The sequence below is a fragment of the Bubalus kerabau genome, chromosome X (assembly GCF_029407905.1).
Source record: "Bubalus kerabau isolate K-KA32 ecotype Philippines breed swamp buffalo chromosome X, PCC_UOA_SB_1v2, whole genome shotgun sequence".
Lineage (NCBI taxonomy): Eukaryota > Metazoa > Chordata > Mammalia > Artiodactyla > Bovidae > Bubalus > Bubalus kerabau.
In genome coordinates this window covers 57102615-57119914 of record NC_073647.1, presented here as the reverse complement: position 1 = coordinate 57119914, position 17300 = coordinate 57102615, and the positions used below count along the sequence as shown (strand labels likewise).

The following is a 17300-nucleotide window of genomic DNA, read 5'->3' as shown; positions in this document are numbered from 1 at the left end:
CACCAGGAGGAGCAAGTCTGGAGGAGAATATTAACAGCTTAGTTTTTTGATATGTTACTTTTAGAAGTCTACTGACCATCCATCCAGGGAGAGTGGCTGATTACAAAATACGATTATGAGAGTCTTGATTTCAGACAGAGGACTAAGCTGGAGATAAATTTGAGAATTGTGAGCATACAAATGGAATGTAAAGCCATAGAACTGGTTGCAATAACAAAAAAAAGATAGTGTAGAGAAGATTCCAAGGACTGATCCCCAGGCCCCTCCAACATTTAAAAGTTGAGGACACTACAAGGAATCAGCAAAGAAAACTGAAGCAGCAGCCAAAGAGTTTGGAGAAAAACAAAATTAATGCCCCAGGGGGGTAAGGGGAGGGAGATGTATAACCAACTGCATCAAACACTGCTGGTAGGTTGGTTAAGATAAGAACTGAGAACTGAACATGGGGCTAGGCAGCATGATTTTTGGTGACACTGATAAACCCCATTTTGATAGAATGATGGAATAGAGGCTAGACAGAGTGAGTTTAGGAGAGAAAGTAGGACGAGAGAAATCAGAAGCAGTGAATATAAACAAAATTATTAGGTGTTTTGCTTCAAAGGAGAGTAAAAACTGAGCAGCAATAGGCTAGGGGCATAAGATCATGAAAAAGTTGTAAAGTGAGATAGCATGTTTGTAAGGTGCTGGGAAGGGCAGACAACAGAGGAGAAAATGATTGGAGTAATGTCCTTGAGTAGGTCGAAAGGAATGGAATCTTCTACACAAATGGGAGGACTGAAAGATGAAGACTTCATCTATGGTGACAAGGAGATATGGTGGTGGGAGTCTGTGGAAGTTCTCTTCTGATCACTTCAGTTTACTCATGAAATTAGGCACCAAGGTCATCAGCAGAGCATGAAGATGGGTAAGAGTTCTGAGGATTGAGCAGCAAAGTAAAGGTGTGAAATAATCATCGATAAGTATGGTGGAGGGAATGGAGTAGGGACGTGTAAGATGACTGAAAACAGAAGGGCCTACGTGGAGCTTTAGAAAAGAAATCTGTTTCAGAATCATTAATAAAGCATCACTGGATCAGAACAGGAAAAACCTGGAGGACAAGAGGAAGACCAGATAGGAGGCAATTTTCACAGTCTGTGAGAAAAAATCAGAGAGGGATATTGTCTAAAGTAGGGTAAGAGCAGCTGGAGGGCAACTGTGGAAAAAGACGTCAAAGTCATTGCAAAAGCAGAACCAATGGCATTTGGAAAGCAATTAGAAATGACAGAGGAAACAAATGGCCTGGAAGACGGCCCATAATTGTTGAGCTAAAGTAAACTAGAATATGGCAATGCCACTGATTAACTCAAAGAACTATTTCACTTCCATAAAAATTAGTAACCAATTTGTCAGCAGACTAAAGGAGTATCATTTGAGTGAAATCTGAGTGAAAATAAGAAGACTTAAAAAAAAAAAAAGATTAAAAAGTTTGATTAGTGTCAAAAAATATTTGTTTCTATTGTTGTTGGTTGGGGTGATTAAGATAAGACAATCCCATTGCAAACTGAAGGGCAGTCTAGGTGATCAGGAAATATTGGAAACTGAAGAACAGAGCTTTATTTGATAAAGGAATGAAATACAATAAATAATCATAAAATTATTTTTATATAAAACTTTATGCCAGGCATTATTCCAGGAATATCATCTCCTTTAATCCTTAAATAAACCATATAATGTAGACACTATTATAGTTTTGTTAAGAGTTATGGAAAATAAAGTGCTGAGAAGATGTATCATGACTTCACAGGGTAATGTGATTAATGGCACAGCCAGAACTCAAACTCAAGTCTGAATGACCCCAGAGTTCAGCTCTTAACCACTACACAAACATACCCTGTAAAATTAAAGGCCTGGAAAAGGTAGTCGAGGTTGTTTACCTTTCGAGAAGAATTTTGGGTTAAAGATCTCAGAGGTGGAATCATTCCAAAGAATGACACAGTCCAAAGTGCTGTCATGCCTAAAATTGGCTAAATACATACATGCAGAGGTCAGAGTTCAGAAGACCAAGGAACTAAGGGCAAAAAAGCAATGGCAAGATTATCAATGTAATAGTAGAAATCACCAAAATGAATAACAAGGGAAAGGTTAAAAGAATAACCAGGTGCTATCATCATCAAGGTCAGTCAGCAGATAATAGACCTTAAAAGAGAAAGGGTTATTGAAAGACCATTCAAGGAACATGGCAGGAAGGTCTGAAGAGAGTGGATATGTCAGGACTTGTGTCATAGGAAAAGTTGGATGTCAGCTTTGGCTAGACAGAAAGGGCATTAAAGGAAAAGTATAAAGATAATTCCTTCTTTGGAAGGAATGATGCTAAAGCTGAAACTCCAGTACTTTGGCCACCTCATGCGAAGAGTTGACTCATTGGAAAAGACTCTGATGCTGGGAGGGATTGGGGGCAGGAGGAGAAGGGGACGACAGAAGATGAGATGGCTGGATGGCATCACTGACTCGATGGACGTGAGTCTCAGTGAACTCCGGGAGTTGGTGATGGACAGGGAGGCCTGGCATGCTGCGATTCATGGGGTCGCAAAGAGTCAGACACGACTGAGCGACTGATCTGATCTGATAAAGATAAAGGGAATTTGTATTTATTCAACAACTTTCAATGAATAGTGGGATTGGGGGTTAGATAGGAATAAGATATTCCATAATGGGCAGAGTAGAAGGGTCTAGATTTTCAGTATTCTTTTTTTTTAATTTATTTAATTGAAGGCTAATTACAATATTGTAGTAGTTTTTGCCATACACTGACATGAATCAGCCATGGGTGTGTATGTGTTCCCCATCCTGAGCCCCCATCCTACTTCCCTCTCTATCCCATCCCTCAGGGTAATCCCAGTGCACCAGCCCTGAGCACCCTGTCTCATGCATTGAGAACCTGGGCTGGCGATCTATGTCATATATGATAACATACATATTTCAATGCTATTCTATCAAATCATCCCACCCTCACCTTCTCCCACAGAGTCCAAGACTGTTCTATATATCCATGTCTCTTTTGCTGTCTCGCATATAGGGTCATCATTACCATCTTTCTAAATTCCATATATATGCGTTAGTATACTGTATTGGTGTTTTTCTTCCTGACTTACTTCACTCTGTATAATAGGCTCCAGTTTCACCCACCTCATTAGAACTGATTCAAATGCATTCTTTTTAATGGCTGAGTAATATTCCATGCATATATGTACCACAGCTTTCTTATCCATTCATCTGCCGATGGGCATCTAGGTTGCTTCCATGTCCTGGCTATTGTAAACAGTGCTGCGATGAACATTGGGGTACACGTGTCTCTTTCAGTTCTGGTTTCCTCAGTGTGTATGCCCAGCAGTGGGATTGCTGGGTCATAAGGCAGTTCTATTTCCAGTTTTTTAAGGAATCTCCACGCTGTTCTCCATAGCGGCTTACTAGTTTGCATTCCCACCAACAGTGTAAGAGGGTTCCCTTTTCTCCGCACCCTCTCCAGCATTTATTGTCTGTAGGCTTTTTGATAGCAGCCATTCTGACTAGTGTGAGATGGTACCTCATTGTGGTTTTGATTTGCATTTCTCTGATAATGAGTGATGTTGAGCATCTTTTCATGTGTTTGTTAGCCATCTGAATGTCTTCTTTGGAGAAATGTCTGTTTAGTTCTTTGGCCCATTTTTTGATTGGGTCGTTTATTTTTCTGGAATTGAGCTGCAGGAGCTGCTTGTATATTTTTGAGATTAATTCTTTGTCAGTTGCTTCGTTTGCTATTATTTTCTCCCATTCTGAAGGCTGTCTTTTCACCTTGCTTATAGTTTCCTTCATTGTGCAAAAGCTTTTAATTAGGTCCCATCTGTTTATTTTTGCTTTTATTCCCATTACTCTGGGAGGTGGGTCATAGAGGATCCTGCTGTGATGTATGTCAGAGAGTGTTTTGCCTATGTTTTTCTCTAGGAGTTTTATAGTTTCTGGTCTTATGTTTAGATCTGTAATCCATTTGGAGTTTATTTTTGTGTATGGTATTAGAAAGTGTTCTAGTTTCATTCTTTTACAAGTGGTTGACTAGTTTTCCCAGCACCACTTGTTAAAGAGACTGTATTCTCCATTGTATATTCTTGCCTCCTTTGTTAAAGATAAGGTGTCCATAGGTGCGTGGATTTATCTCTAGGTTTTCTACTTTATTCCAATGATAGATTTCCAGTATTCTTAACCTCTTATTTGGAGATTTTTGAAACTCTTTTAGTCCTTAACTCAAAATGAATAGATATCCACACACACCAAAAAAATTCCATGATGAGTGGAATAGAACTAGAAATGAATAAATCATGAATCAGGATCTCCACTTCTTTGATCAAGCAAATCAATCCAATATGGCCTGAAACCTCATCTCTCCTCTTACTATAAACTGCTGAAAAATCAAAATATTATATTTATTATCTAAGAAATAATCTAGACCACAAACTAGAAAATATTTAATATAAGAAGCATGCTAGAAAATATAGATGGTATGACTATTGATAATAAAACAATCTTGGAGGAATTATTCTGTCTCCTCTATGTTTTTTTTTTTTTTACAACATTGTGTCCTCTAAATTCTACTTCATATACCTAACATGATACTTTATATTGTTTTCAGAGAAGTGGACTTAGGCCTGTTTAGCTTAATAGAAGAGAAACACAAATTAGGTAGTTAAAAAACTGATCCAGTGTGCCACAGACTACTGAATAACAGAGAATGAAAATAAATAAGACAGCCCCTGCTTTTAGGAGCTCATAGTGGAAGAGACAAACATATTGTAGCTCAAAAAACCAGATACTTTCAAAAACAATTTTGTTATATCAACAAGTTTCTGGCCTCTCCTTTATGTGATATAAACACAGTCCATACAAACAGCCCTACTTCCAACCCAGTGCTATGCACTTGAAAATTATAACAAAATCAGGGGGTCTAACTTACCATCATTTTTTCAAATAAATCCAGTACTTCCTTTTCGGACAAATTCAAAGATCGTTCATCGTATAATGGCTGAGCAGCTGGAAACTCATTCATCGCAACTTGAGAATCAAGAGGATGTTGGATAAGAAGTTTTTCCTTTTTTACAGTAGATTTTCTGAAACTTGTAATTCGGTCACGCTGCAAACAGAAAGGAAAAAAGAAGCCCTAAGGAAGAGATCAAGAATCACCAACATCAAGAACCAAAACATCAAAATGGCAGTTAGTATAATATATATTATTGTCTTTTTGACAAAATGTTATTTTAAGCAGCAAGCTCCACTTAGAGACTGTACTACTGTGAAACCTTGAAGTAGCTCAATGGCCTCAGAAGTCTAGGGGGTGAAAAGTATTCCTCAAAAGTGAAACTTAGGTCCTTGTCATTGCTGTTTTGCACAGTAAATAGGTGAGAAAAGTCTGATCTCAAAGTCATGTGGTGGTTTGAGGGAGAATGTGTCTTTGGCACCAACTTTGAAACTATGAGGGAAGAAAAAGAAAAGGATATTCAATTCTAAGGGGGAAATTATACTAACATTTCTCTTCTTCAAAATGCCAAAATAATTGTGACAAGTATCTATGAGCACTTTGGCAATGTAGTGGTAGAATATAATGGTTAAGAGCATGGACTATGGAACCAGACTCCCTGGGTTTGAATCCGCAATTCACTAGGTCGGCTACCCTGTGCAAACTCCTTGGTCTCCAACTGTCTCCTCATTTCTAAAATAGGGTAACAAGTTAATACATATAGAAGGAAGGAATGAAGGGAAGAGAAGAAGGGAGGGGAGAGAGAGAAAGCAAGAAAAGAGTTATTGTGAGATCTTAAAATACACGTGTAGTGTACTTAGCTGCTATTTATTACTATTGCTGTTTTTACTATTATTACCCTCACCTTTTCTTCCCTAAAAGGACCAACAAGGAAGCAGAACAAAATTAAAAACATTATCTATTCCATTTTCTGGAAATGTAACACAAACAGAAATATCTTATTCCTAAAAACAAAACTATGAAGAACTTGCCACTTTATGGATATTGACTCAGAACCATTGATTTCATGCACAATCTCTTATAATTAGCTTGCAATTTCACATAAAGTGAGTTAACAACTCCAGTTGCCTTTGTAAACAGGCCATTCTGTTTTGAACCACAGCACGTTGAACATCAAAAATTAGTAATGACCAGATAACTGAATGCAACTCAGTTTTATTCTGGTTTCTGTTAAGAAGCACATGCATACTGTCAGCTCATGTCAAACAAGCAGATATGTTAGATAGGACGTCAGTGCCTGTCACTGCCATGTTACCAAGTGCTTATAAATCACTTCAACAATACAAAGCATCGCAGACGTTCTTACCACAATTTTGTCAACTACTGTTGACCCATATTAAAAAAAAAAACATATCTGTGATTTTCATTCAAAGAACACTTTTTTTTTTAATAAAAAGTATACTTTGAAAGAAATATGAGCAGTTTTAAGCAGCTTATTTAGGATTCCAAAAATGATCTTAGTACATGGTTGCTTACAAAGAGATTATGTAAATCATAATATTTTAGAGGTGGGAAGAAACTTGAAAAACCATCTAGGTTGACTCTCATTTCACAGAAAAAGTAACTTGCCAAATTGACAAGTCCCTGGTTCCTAGCCCAGTGGTCACTAAAGATTCAGTTCTTCAAATCATCTTCTATATTTTCCAATTTTCTTTTAAATTTGAAAGTCTTTGAGGAAAATTAAGTTGGATTAGATATGTAGTATATCTTCAAACAACTCAAGAAAAAATATTAAGCAATCCCAAATAAGCTGAGTACATAACCAAGAATCAAATTTTACTAAAAGATATGGTGGACATAAAAGCATTTAAATATGCAATCAACCATTAAATCAACATATTTCTATTCCTTTCCCTTCATATCACTTAATATTTACTTTTGCAGTGCTGGCTTGTTTTTACTGAATAGCATTATTTACATATATATTTGATCTTCCACTATGCCATTCACTTCGATCTAGAAAATTGGCTTTTGCTTTCAGCTATATCTTGATAAGAAAATAAAATTAAGTCATATACTTTCACTTCCTTAAATCATGAATAATATTCTACACTATTTGTAGATAGGTAATTTCACAGAGAAAAAAAAAATGACACTGCTTAAAATACTTTTTTTTTAAAGTTTAGCTATTAAGTGAAGCCGCTCAGTTGTGTCTGACTCTTTGCGACCCCATGGACTGTAACCTACCAGGATCCTCCATCCATGGGATCTTCCAGGCAAGAGCACTGGAGTGGGTTGACATTTCCTTCTCCAGGGGATCTTCCTGACCCAGGGATTGAACCCAGGTCTCCCGCATTGTAGGCAGATGCTTTACCATCTGAGCTACCAGGGTATTAGCTAGTAAAGGGCACACTTAAATTTTAAGCCCATAATTTTAATAAGTTTTACTACAATAGACTTAACTCAAAAATACTTGAGGATTTTAAATTTAATAGCACATTTCTGGCTAACACAATGAACTTAACTTCCTTTCTATTTTAAATTAATTTCCTTTACTATTAATACTTAACATATTCAGGGTCGATTTACATGGCTATTGAAAAAGGAAACATTTGTGCTTTCCAGAGTTAGATTTATATAGGTTTTTTAATTGCTTAAGGTATGTATCAGGATGGCAATATCAAAATTATTTTGAGATCTCATACAGCTGTTTCTTTTTACATTCAAAAAAAGAAAAGTCTGATTTTTTTGCAGACATCTGCTTTTTTTAATTGACAATTCTTCCATCTACTGTACTTTATAAACATCTAGACTTTTACATTGTTACATATATCAATGCTTTAATGTCCACCCACTTTAATAAAAAAAAAGCAACATGCATAATATAATAACATGCTACTAAGTCCACCTTACCACATCATCTGCCAAAGTTTTTATTTGAATGTTCTATTAAAACCAAAAAAAAAAAAAAAAACTGTCAGATAAGAGAAATTCACAGATCAAACAAGAAAATATCTGAATGATTCTCATTTTTTATTTTATCAACTAAAACTCTTCAAAAAGAATTAGAAAATTTAAATATATCATATAAACACAAAAATTCTTTACAAGAGAAAAAAACTTTTTAAGGATTAAAAATGACGATTTGGTGGAGGGGGTGTCTCTTTGTTTTACAAGATGACTCCCAAATTCTCAAAGTCAGATTTGGATCACATATCACTACCACAGTGTTCAAATGTGACATAAGATATAACAAAGTCATAAGCCCTGTCAAGCTTTTTCAAAGTTTTAGCATGAATAATCATATTTTTAAGTGACATAAATTTTTTAAAACCATGAACAATAGGAAAAATGTCACATTTAATTGTAGTGAAATACAATGAAACAGCTCAGTCTAGAACTCAGTTATGGATAGATATTTATAGAACACTTTATAAATATTCTAGATAACATTGAACTTACCGATTCTGTTAATATATGCCCATTTCTCAAAACCTCCAACACTTTTTTTTGCACGTGGTTTTCTATCTCTAACGTTGAGAATCATTGGAAATGGTACATTCCAGTTTAGAAGATACAGTGACTAATTAAAATTACCATACAGCATATATAGGCACAACTACTTGAAGATTTAGATACAGCAAAATTACAATAACAAAAGAGGAGCACAAAAGCCAGTATATTATATAAATATGTTGAAGTATGTTGAAGTGCTAGTTAAGAAATGTGATTAGGAAAGAATCAGATTTTTAAAAATTATGTTAGGAACAGAAATTAACCCTTCTACAACATCCTATAAATTTATTTCCTACAATAGAAGCTGAATGATGTACATCATGCATGCTCACATCCCTTTTAACTAAGAAAAATATGTGGCTCACTGGTGGGAAGAATTCTAGTAGGAGTTTTAAGTGAGAAGTATTTGGTCACAGGGTCTCATAAAATCATCTTCAAATACCACCAACTAAATGATATTAAAGATCATCCTCCCCTCCATCAGTTGGGACAAATATGCTATTATATATGTAGTTCTTTTTCTACTTTTAATCTGTTGATTCCCTCAAGGATTTACATTACTACATCTTTGTACTATGTCTTCATCACATCCTGCTGACACAAACCCCAATCAATCTTTGCTGCCTATAAAAAAGTAAGGGGGAGTATTTATATCACAACTGAAGCCTTTTTAAGAGAGATCAATTCACCCTAAGACTATCTCTACCTGGTAATTTCTCTTTAATTTTCCCAGTGGGGTACAGAAAACTGTTTTATGCACAATGACAAACTTCATGATTTTCTGTAATGCAAAATCAGAGTGAGAAATGTCAAAGTCTCAAAAGTGCTGCACTTAGCCTGCTACCTGTCCACCTGTGTTATTTATTAGTTATACTGTTCTTCAAACAACCACTGCTTTTCTTTTTTTTTTTCATCCTTTGGGATTATAAACTCAAGATTGGAAGCATATATGTATCTTCAAAGTAAGAATGTAAATTCAGGGGAAATAAGATTTAATTTAGTCAGTTCTCTAAGTTAAGGTATACACCTGTCTTGAATACTTTAAATCTGTATCTCAATTGAATATATGTTGACAGTTTAATTGTGGGGGACAGAAACAAACAAAAAACATTGCTAGCAGTATTTCCACTTTGTCTTACAGGAAGAAACTTTAGTTCTCTTCTCCCACCCCCATTCTCCATTTTGAAATTATCATTTTTTATCCATATTAAATTCCATTATATGGAGTTAGACACCATTAAATTGGATGAAATTTGAGATAATATGATCAAAACCTCTCAATTTACAAATGATGGAACTGAACCTTGTGGAGGCTAAATGACTCAACCACAGACCACAGATATGATTGTTACTAGATACTAACTCTTAGTCAATGGTCAATGGCCTCTTCAGTTGGTATAATTAAGCTGTAGGATATTAGGGTTGAACTACTGAATTGAAACAGTTCATGGTAATCTAAAATTCACAGATATGCCCCAAGCCCTATTAGTTTAATTTTCCTTTGGGTAACTTCCTTTTGTCACCATTAACAGAAGGTCAAGCATCATCTCGAAGAGCATTCCCCTCCAACCAAAGTCTTTGCCTAACACATCTTAACGTATCATCTACTGAATTCACTTTAACCAATATATACTAATGTTCTTCATTCAGCTATTCTTCATATACAAACTAAATATATATTTAGATTCTTTGGTCCTTCATTATTCTTAATTGCTAATTATACCTTAATACTGCCACAATTGTAAGAATCAGAGATCTTCTCTCAGCTCTGGAAGGTGGGTAATAGGAGGGCAAATATAGTAGCAAAAAGTGAGTAGACAATTAATAACCCAGTGGAAACACTACATAAGCCCAAAGGATGATCACAAAGGGTCAGGACAGACTTTCAAAAAGAACGGTCGCATTTATGGTAAGGGTACGATCTGGATCCCACTCCTCCAGTTTTAAGTCTTCCATATCACCTTGGTTTCCTCCCTCTCCTTAATTCCCTATAGCCAAACAGTTGTCAAGTTCCATAGTGATCTTTATGCAGTTGCTTCTTCATTCTCATACAAACGACCCATTTAGAGTCTAGTCATGGCAGTGGCCTCATAATAATTATCTCTGCCACAATTCTCTCCTCATTGCCAAAGTAACATTCTTTTTTTTTTTTTTTTCAGTTGATGAGTTGCCTTTTATTTATTTTTACTTTTTAGTATAAATTTATTTATTTTAATTGGAGGCTAATTATTTTACAATATTGTATTGGTTTGCCATACATCAACATGAATCCGCCACGGGCATATGCTTCAAGTTGCCACTGCATCACCTCATTCCTAGATTTCTGTAAGAGCCCCCTAGCTTATGTCCCTATTTCCAGGTTACCCTGCTACAGTTAATTCTGAACACACTGACGAAGTGACACTGTTTAAACCCAAGTCAGTTTGCAGCCAGTTAAACCAACCGTGCTCTTTCCCCATTGGGGCCCAGTGTGCAATGGCTATAAACAGCAGCCTCCTCAGTAGTGTATGCAGCCGTTGCCTGTACAAGTTTCCCTAAGGGACCTTGGAGACAACCCTTGCCAGTGAACCTTCATGACTGGCATGCTGTCCCCAATCTAGGCTCCAGACTGGTACATGCACTGCCTTTGTAAAGCCCCAGGGCACAGTGGCCAGGGTCCACTTTGGCCACGTCATAACATCCATCCACACCAAGCTGCAGAGCAATGAGCATGTAATTGAAGCCCTACACAGGGCCAAGTTCAAGTTCCCTGGTCGCCAGAAGATTCACATCTCTAAGAAGTGGGAAATTACTAAATTTAATATGGATAAAATTGAAAACATGGTGGCAGAAAAGCAGCTCATCCCAGATGGCTGTGTGGTCAAATACATCCCTAATCCTGGCCCTCTGGACAAATGGCAGCCCCTGCATTCATGAAAGCCTTGGTGTTGTCCCCTCCTTACACACACCAATAAATTCTACTTTCCGGTCCAAAAAAAGAAAGAAAGAAAAAGCTAAGGAAATCTGAATAAACCATGGACATTAGTTAGGAAAAAAAAAAGTCAGATCATATCACTCCTCTGCTCAAAACTTTTCAATGGCGCCCTATTTTCACTTCCAGTGAAAGTCAAAGTCCTTACAAGAGCCTGCAAGGCCCTACGGAGCTGCACACTCTCCATATCCCTCTGACCTCATCTCCTACTACTGTTTCTTTCATTCACTCAGCTCCAGTCACACCAACCACTTCACCGTTCCCCAAGAAGGCAATAAGCCACATGTACTGTCTCTTCTCTTTGCCTGGAAGGATTTTTTTCTGTAATCCATATAGCCCCTTCCATCACTTCTTCCCCTTTCAAGTTCTTGCTCAGGGAGACCTACTCTGTCCATCCTATTTAAATGGAAATACCCACCTTCTCCACACACTCTTGACCTGCTTTACCACACTCTGCTTTTCTTTTTAATAAAGCTTACCACATTCTCACATAGTCTATAATTTATTTTTGTCTATTTCTCCCACTAAAAGTGTGAGCTCCATGAGAACAGAGATTTTCATCTGTTTGGTTAAGGGATGTAACCCTAATGCCTAGAGCAGTGCTTGGCACACAGAACTCAATAAAAAGCTATAAATGACTATTACTTGCCCATCTGTATTTAAAAGCTCCTGACAGAATAAAGACTAATACCCTTAATACAGCATTCAAAGTCCTATATTATTCAGCCCTAGGCTACCTTCTGCATCTTCCTTCATGATCTATATGCTATGGAAAAATGGTAATCCTTTTTCTATCACATACCTATGTCCTGTTTGAGCACCCACTCTTCCCTCTATTGGAATGCTCATTCCAGCTAGGTACATTTCTACTTCTAGAGCTTCCCTTGAGTTTAAAGTTGGTTATTAATAAGCCAAATGTGGGCCCCTGGTCAAAAATGGAGAATTATGCTTTGTTTACTGTCTTCTTAAGACTTTTTTCCCTAAAAGGCATCTTCGAATGATAAAGCACCTTAAGACAAAGGGGAAATTATATTCACATAAAAAATTATCCCAATTACTTGTGACAGAGAACCATAAAGAAAAACACTCTGCTTATGATTTCTTGATTTATAAGTTTCATTCGACTAGAGTGTATATCCTATATAACTATGTACATTTGACTGATATGGATATTTTTCTCAGAGATTTCCCTCATGTAAAACTCTGCTGTCATAAATATCTTCTTGCTACCATTACTTAGAACTCTACAACTATTCAGAAAAAGAGAGAGAGAGAGAGAAATGTAGTCTATCGAAAAGAAAAATCTTTAAGGACATTTGAAGAGTTTCCTATTTAGGAGGAGGCAATTTTGGGGCACTGCACATGAAAAATACATTGAAATTATTGTATAAATTACACTTAAGTTATCTGCATTAGAAAATAAAATATTTCTGCCACATAACTGTATTTACACATTAGTCAAAGAAGAGAAAAGAACATATAGATATCAAGGCGAGTGGGATGAATTGGGAGATTGGGACTGACATATATACACTACTACGTATAAAAGAGTTAACTAATGAGTTCCTTGTACTATATAGCACAAGGAACTCTACTCAATGCTCTGTGGTGACTTAATGGAAAGGAAATCTAAAAGAGAATGGATATATGTATAACTAATTCACTTTGCTATACAGCAGAAACTAACACAACATTGTAAAGCAACTGTACTCCAATACAAATTAATTTAAAAGACGGAGACAAGAAAAGCAAGAGGAAAGTAGAAAAATACAAAGACATCTTTGTAGCCAGTGCTCTGGATGCAGGTTAATTTCTGCTAATTAAAAGATTTTTAAAAATCCATGTTGTCTACCTATTCACCAGATAACATCCATCTATCTATGTATCCACCTCCATTCTACCTCACCATTTGCTTACATATTCATTATCTATCCACCTACCTATTCATCCATTCACTTACCCATGTGTCCATGAACTCACTTATCCATTCATGTAGCCACGCATTAATTTATCCCTCTGTGACATAATAAATAGGTTTAGTCTCTTCCCCTGGTTCCTGACACAGAGTTCCTAAATCCCTTGGAATTTCCTGGATGATAGAAAAATCTTTTGTTCTCATAAGGCAACTCTTAGTGAGCTCCTGAACAGCTTCAGAATGGGGCTGGTCACCAGAAAGATCAAGCCAGGATCAGAAACTTGGAACTTTAAGCCCCACCCCTCCATCCTCTGGGGAGGGGAGAGGGACTGTGGACTGTGTCAATCAATCACTCGTACAGTGATGAAATAGCCATAAAAAATCTCTACACTATAGGGTTCAGAAAGATTTCAGGTTGGTGAATGTATCCATGTACTGGGAGGGTGGCACACCCCAAACTCCATCTGGACAGAAAATCCTGTGCTTACGACTCTTTCAGACCTTGCCCTATATACTTCATTTGGCTGTTCATTTGTATCCTTTACAATATCCTTTATAATAAACTGATAAACATAACTAAAGCAAAAGTAAGTAAATAAAAAAGAGAGGAAGGTACAAAAGGAGAAAAATAACAAAAACACCACCAACATGAAAAAAAGTTCAGAGAGCTATAACGAGTTATCTCTTGGACAAGATTAAATCACAGACATTTTTCATGTGAATTGACCTTTAAAACATTTTTAAATGGTTGTATTAAGATAGTCTCATTTATAATAATGTTCTACAGGGATGAGCTCTCAAATTTTATCTGAATGTAATTTATACAAGTGCATGCATCTCTCACACCACTTGCAAGCAGATATTATGGATTTTACTCCTGTGTATAAACTATAGAGCTACTATGGAGTTAAAACAACAACAAAAAAGACGACCCAAAAATGTTTATTAGAGTCACACCCCTGAATTAAAAGCACTGATTAAAGTCATTTTAGTAAGCTTTTATTGTGCAAATCTAACTATAATGGTCATTAGGATGAGGGCATATTATACCAATAAGTATAGTGACCATATATTTTCATTAAAATCAACTCTAGAAAAGCAATACACTTGTGAATTAGTCAAGCAATTAGAGTTTACGAACTTCATTTATGATCAGTTATATTAAATATAACTTACTACAGTACTCTCTGAGTACTGAATAATTGTAAAAGTTTCACTCCAGAGTCTCAACCCCTTAAGAATAAGGGCTGATTTACTTATAAAACTCTAATGCTGAAGTTCTGATTGAAATACAGGAGTCATTATTACAAGAAAATTAAGTTTTAATTTTCCCAATCAGTCAGAAATTAACAAAAACAGCAAGATGTAAAGGTTCAGCTCTCTTATGGCTAGTGTCACATGGTAATACAATGTTTTATAAACATCTTTCAATTACTCTAGTACCACAGAAATTGGATGACTAAATTGCATAGAATTCAAAACTCTCACCACCAACTCAAAAATTTAGCCATACTATTTGACTATTTTCCTCTCTTTTAGAGAAAATAAGTTGGTCATCACAATAAAGATAAAGAGGCAATTATTTACCCAGCTTAAGTTTCTTAATCTTTAAGAAGGGTGAAGGCAATGTGATATATAGAAAACCATGTTCAATTCAATTAAGCAAATATTTGAGCACCTACTATGTACCTGCTCAGAGCTGGGCACTAGGAATACAATCATAAACAAGATGAGCATGTGCCCTAGGGAGGTTGTAGTCTAGATGAAGATCAGATGAATAAAAGAACAATCACAATAGAGAAATCCTGAGAGGACTGATCACGTGGTACTCTATTAAAACCTCCATATACTATCCAAGTAAGGGAAGACTTTAAGAAAGGCCATCCATCTCAACCACTGACCCAGAATTTGAAATCTCTAGATGACATCCTTGACCAATACTTACTCGGATCAGCAGCAGTCATAGAGCTTCCCTGGTGGCTCAGCTGGTAAAGAATCTGCCTGCAATGTGGGAGACCTGGATTCGATCCCTAGGTTGGGACGATCCCCTGGAGAAGGGAAAGGCTACCCACTCCAGTATTCTGGCCTGGAGAATTCCATGGACTGTATAGTCCACGGAAGGACTGATGCTGAAGATCAAACTCCAATACTTTGGCCACCTGATGCAAAGAACTGACTCACTGGAAAAGACCCTGATGCTGGGAAAGATTGAAGGCGGGAGGAAGATAAGATGGTTGGATGGCATCACTAACTCAATGGACATGAGTTTGAGTAAATTTCGGGAGTTGGTGATGGACAGGGAGGCCTGGTGTGCTGTAGTCCGTGGGAAAGCAAAGAGTCACAAATGACTGAGCGACTAAACTGAACTGAGCAGTCATAGAAGGAAGTAATTATTCTTCAAAGCACTGCCTTTCAACTTTTCAGATCCTGGATTCACCCTGAACTTTACAAATCAGTAACACCAATCAAGGCAATCCAAGGCTATTTAACTACCTGGCAACCAAGTTGAACATTTTGTTTGGCCCCATTCAAATCCTTTACTATAAAGACTGTTTTAATTGAGTATCTCTCCATTGTGTTTGTTTCACCAGGAAAGGTATATCTGATTTTTAGAACTGAGATCTATGTAGATAGAGGTTTGATTCTAAGAAGACAGGAGGAAAAATTTTGGCTTTGAAAACCATTGAACTATAACTGCCTATATTTAAAATTACTCCCAAAACATTCTTTCATCTCTTTTCTAACAGGGGCATTTTCAGATGTCCACATGTCCCCTTAGGTTCTGTATTCTTCTATCACCATTAACACTTACGAACAGAAGATAGATCAGCTGGCAGCGTGTTAGGCACTGGGATTTAAAGAGACAGGGCCCTGACCTTAAAGGACAAAAGCCTAGTAGTTAAGAAGATTAAGTCACAGGCATTAAGCTCCAACTCTCCACCTTACTTTGACGTTGGGAGCATCTCAAAGTGTACATTTCATCATTTTAATAGAGCAATACTTTTCTACTTCTGTAACCAAAAGGACACAATCTCAGAAGTACTGTCAAATCAAAAGTCTCAAAATTCAATCCACCAGTGAAGTGAAAGTGTTAGTGGCTCAGCTGTGTTCTTTGCGACCTTATGGACTGTAGCCTGCCAGGCTCCTCAGTCCATGGAATTGCCCAGGCAAGAATACTGGAATGGGTAGCCATTAACCCACCAGAGCTCTTGGCTATTACAAATCATAATTCTCTCCACCATTTTTATGACAAGAGAAAAACTCCTTTTGGGATTTGCCTCTCAAGACGTTCTTTCAATATAAAGAACAAAATGTGTACCTACCAGAAATTGAAATATGACACCACAGAATAGGGCTTCAGTTTTCTTCATGAAGCAAAAGACCATGTTAGTTCACTGGGTAAGTTTCAAAACTCTGTCACAAGTTCTTCTCAAGCTTAAACTAATTGTCTTGCCATGAACTTCAACCTGTAACTACCAAGAGGGATGTCTATGATATGGGAATCCAGCTATCTCTTCTGTGTAATTTAGTTTCTGTGTAGCTTAAGGACTAGGGGTGAAGTGTTCAAGAAACTTGTATTTTAGAAAACAAATTTATGGTTACCAAAAGGGAAAGGTAGGGGGAGGGATAAGTTAGGGATTGGGATTAGCAGATATAAACTACTATATATGAAATAAACAATAAGGTCCTACTATACAGCACAGGGAACTATGTTCAATACCAGGTGATAAACTATAATAAAAATTATCTGAAAGAAAATACATATATGTATGTATGCATGTATAACTGAATCACTTTACTATACACCAGAAACACAACACTGTAAATCAACTATACCTCAATCAAAAGAAATTAATATAGAAATTTTTTTTTTTTTTTAAAGAAATGTATGTTTGCTGGTTAGGCCTTAAAAT

At 36.6% G+C, this 17300-nt stretch overlaps 1 protein-coding gene and 1 non-coding gene across 13 annotated transcripts in view; one reads left to right on the top strand and one right to left on the bottom strand.

Annotated features, from left to right (window-relative positions):
• The window catches only part of DIAPH2 (diaphanous related formin 2), a 981259-nt gene that overhangs the window by 914681 nt on the left and 49278 nt on the right, over positions 1-17300 (bottom strand). For 11 of the 12 annotated variants that reach the window (XM_055563966.1, XM_055563967.1, XM_055563965.1 and 8 more), the window contains exons 2-3: positions 7898-7930; positions 4964-5140 (exon numbers count right to left, since the gene is read on the bottom strand). In XM_055563966.1, the coding sequence (XP_055419941.1) occupies positions 4964-5140; positions 7898-7930 (210 nt within the window). The remainder of the gene's footprint in view (positions 1-4963; positions 5141-7897; positions 7931-17300) is intronic. The other variant, XM_055563958.1, reaches the window with a different exon arrangement.
• Positions 10924-11056, top strand: LOC129640484 (small nucleolar RNA SNORA70). The gene has a single exon (XR_008708851.1). It is a non-coding gene; the product is annotated as a small nucleolar RNA SNORA70 (small nucleolar RNA).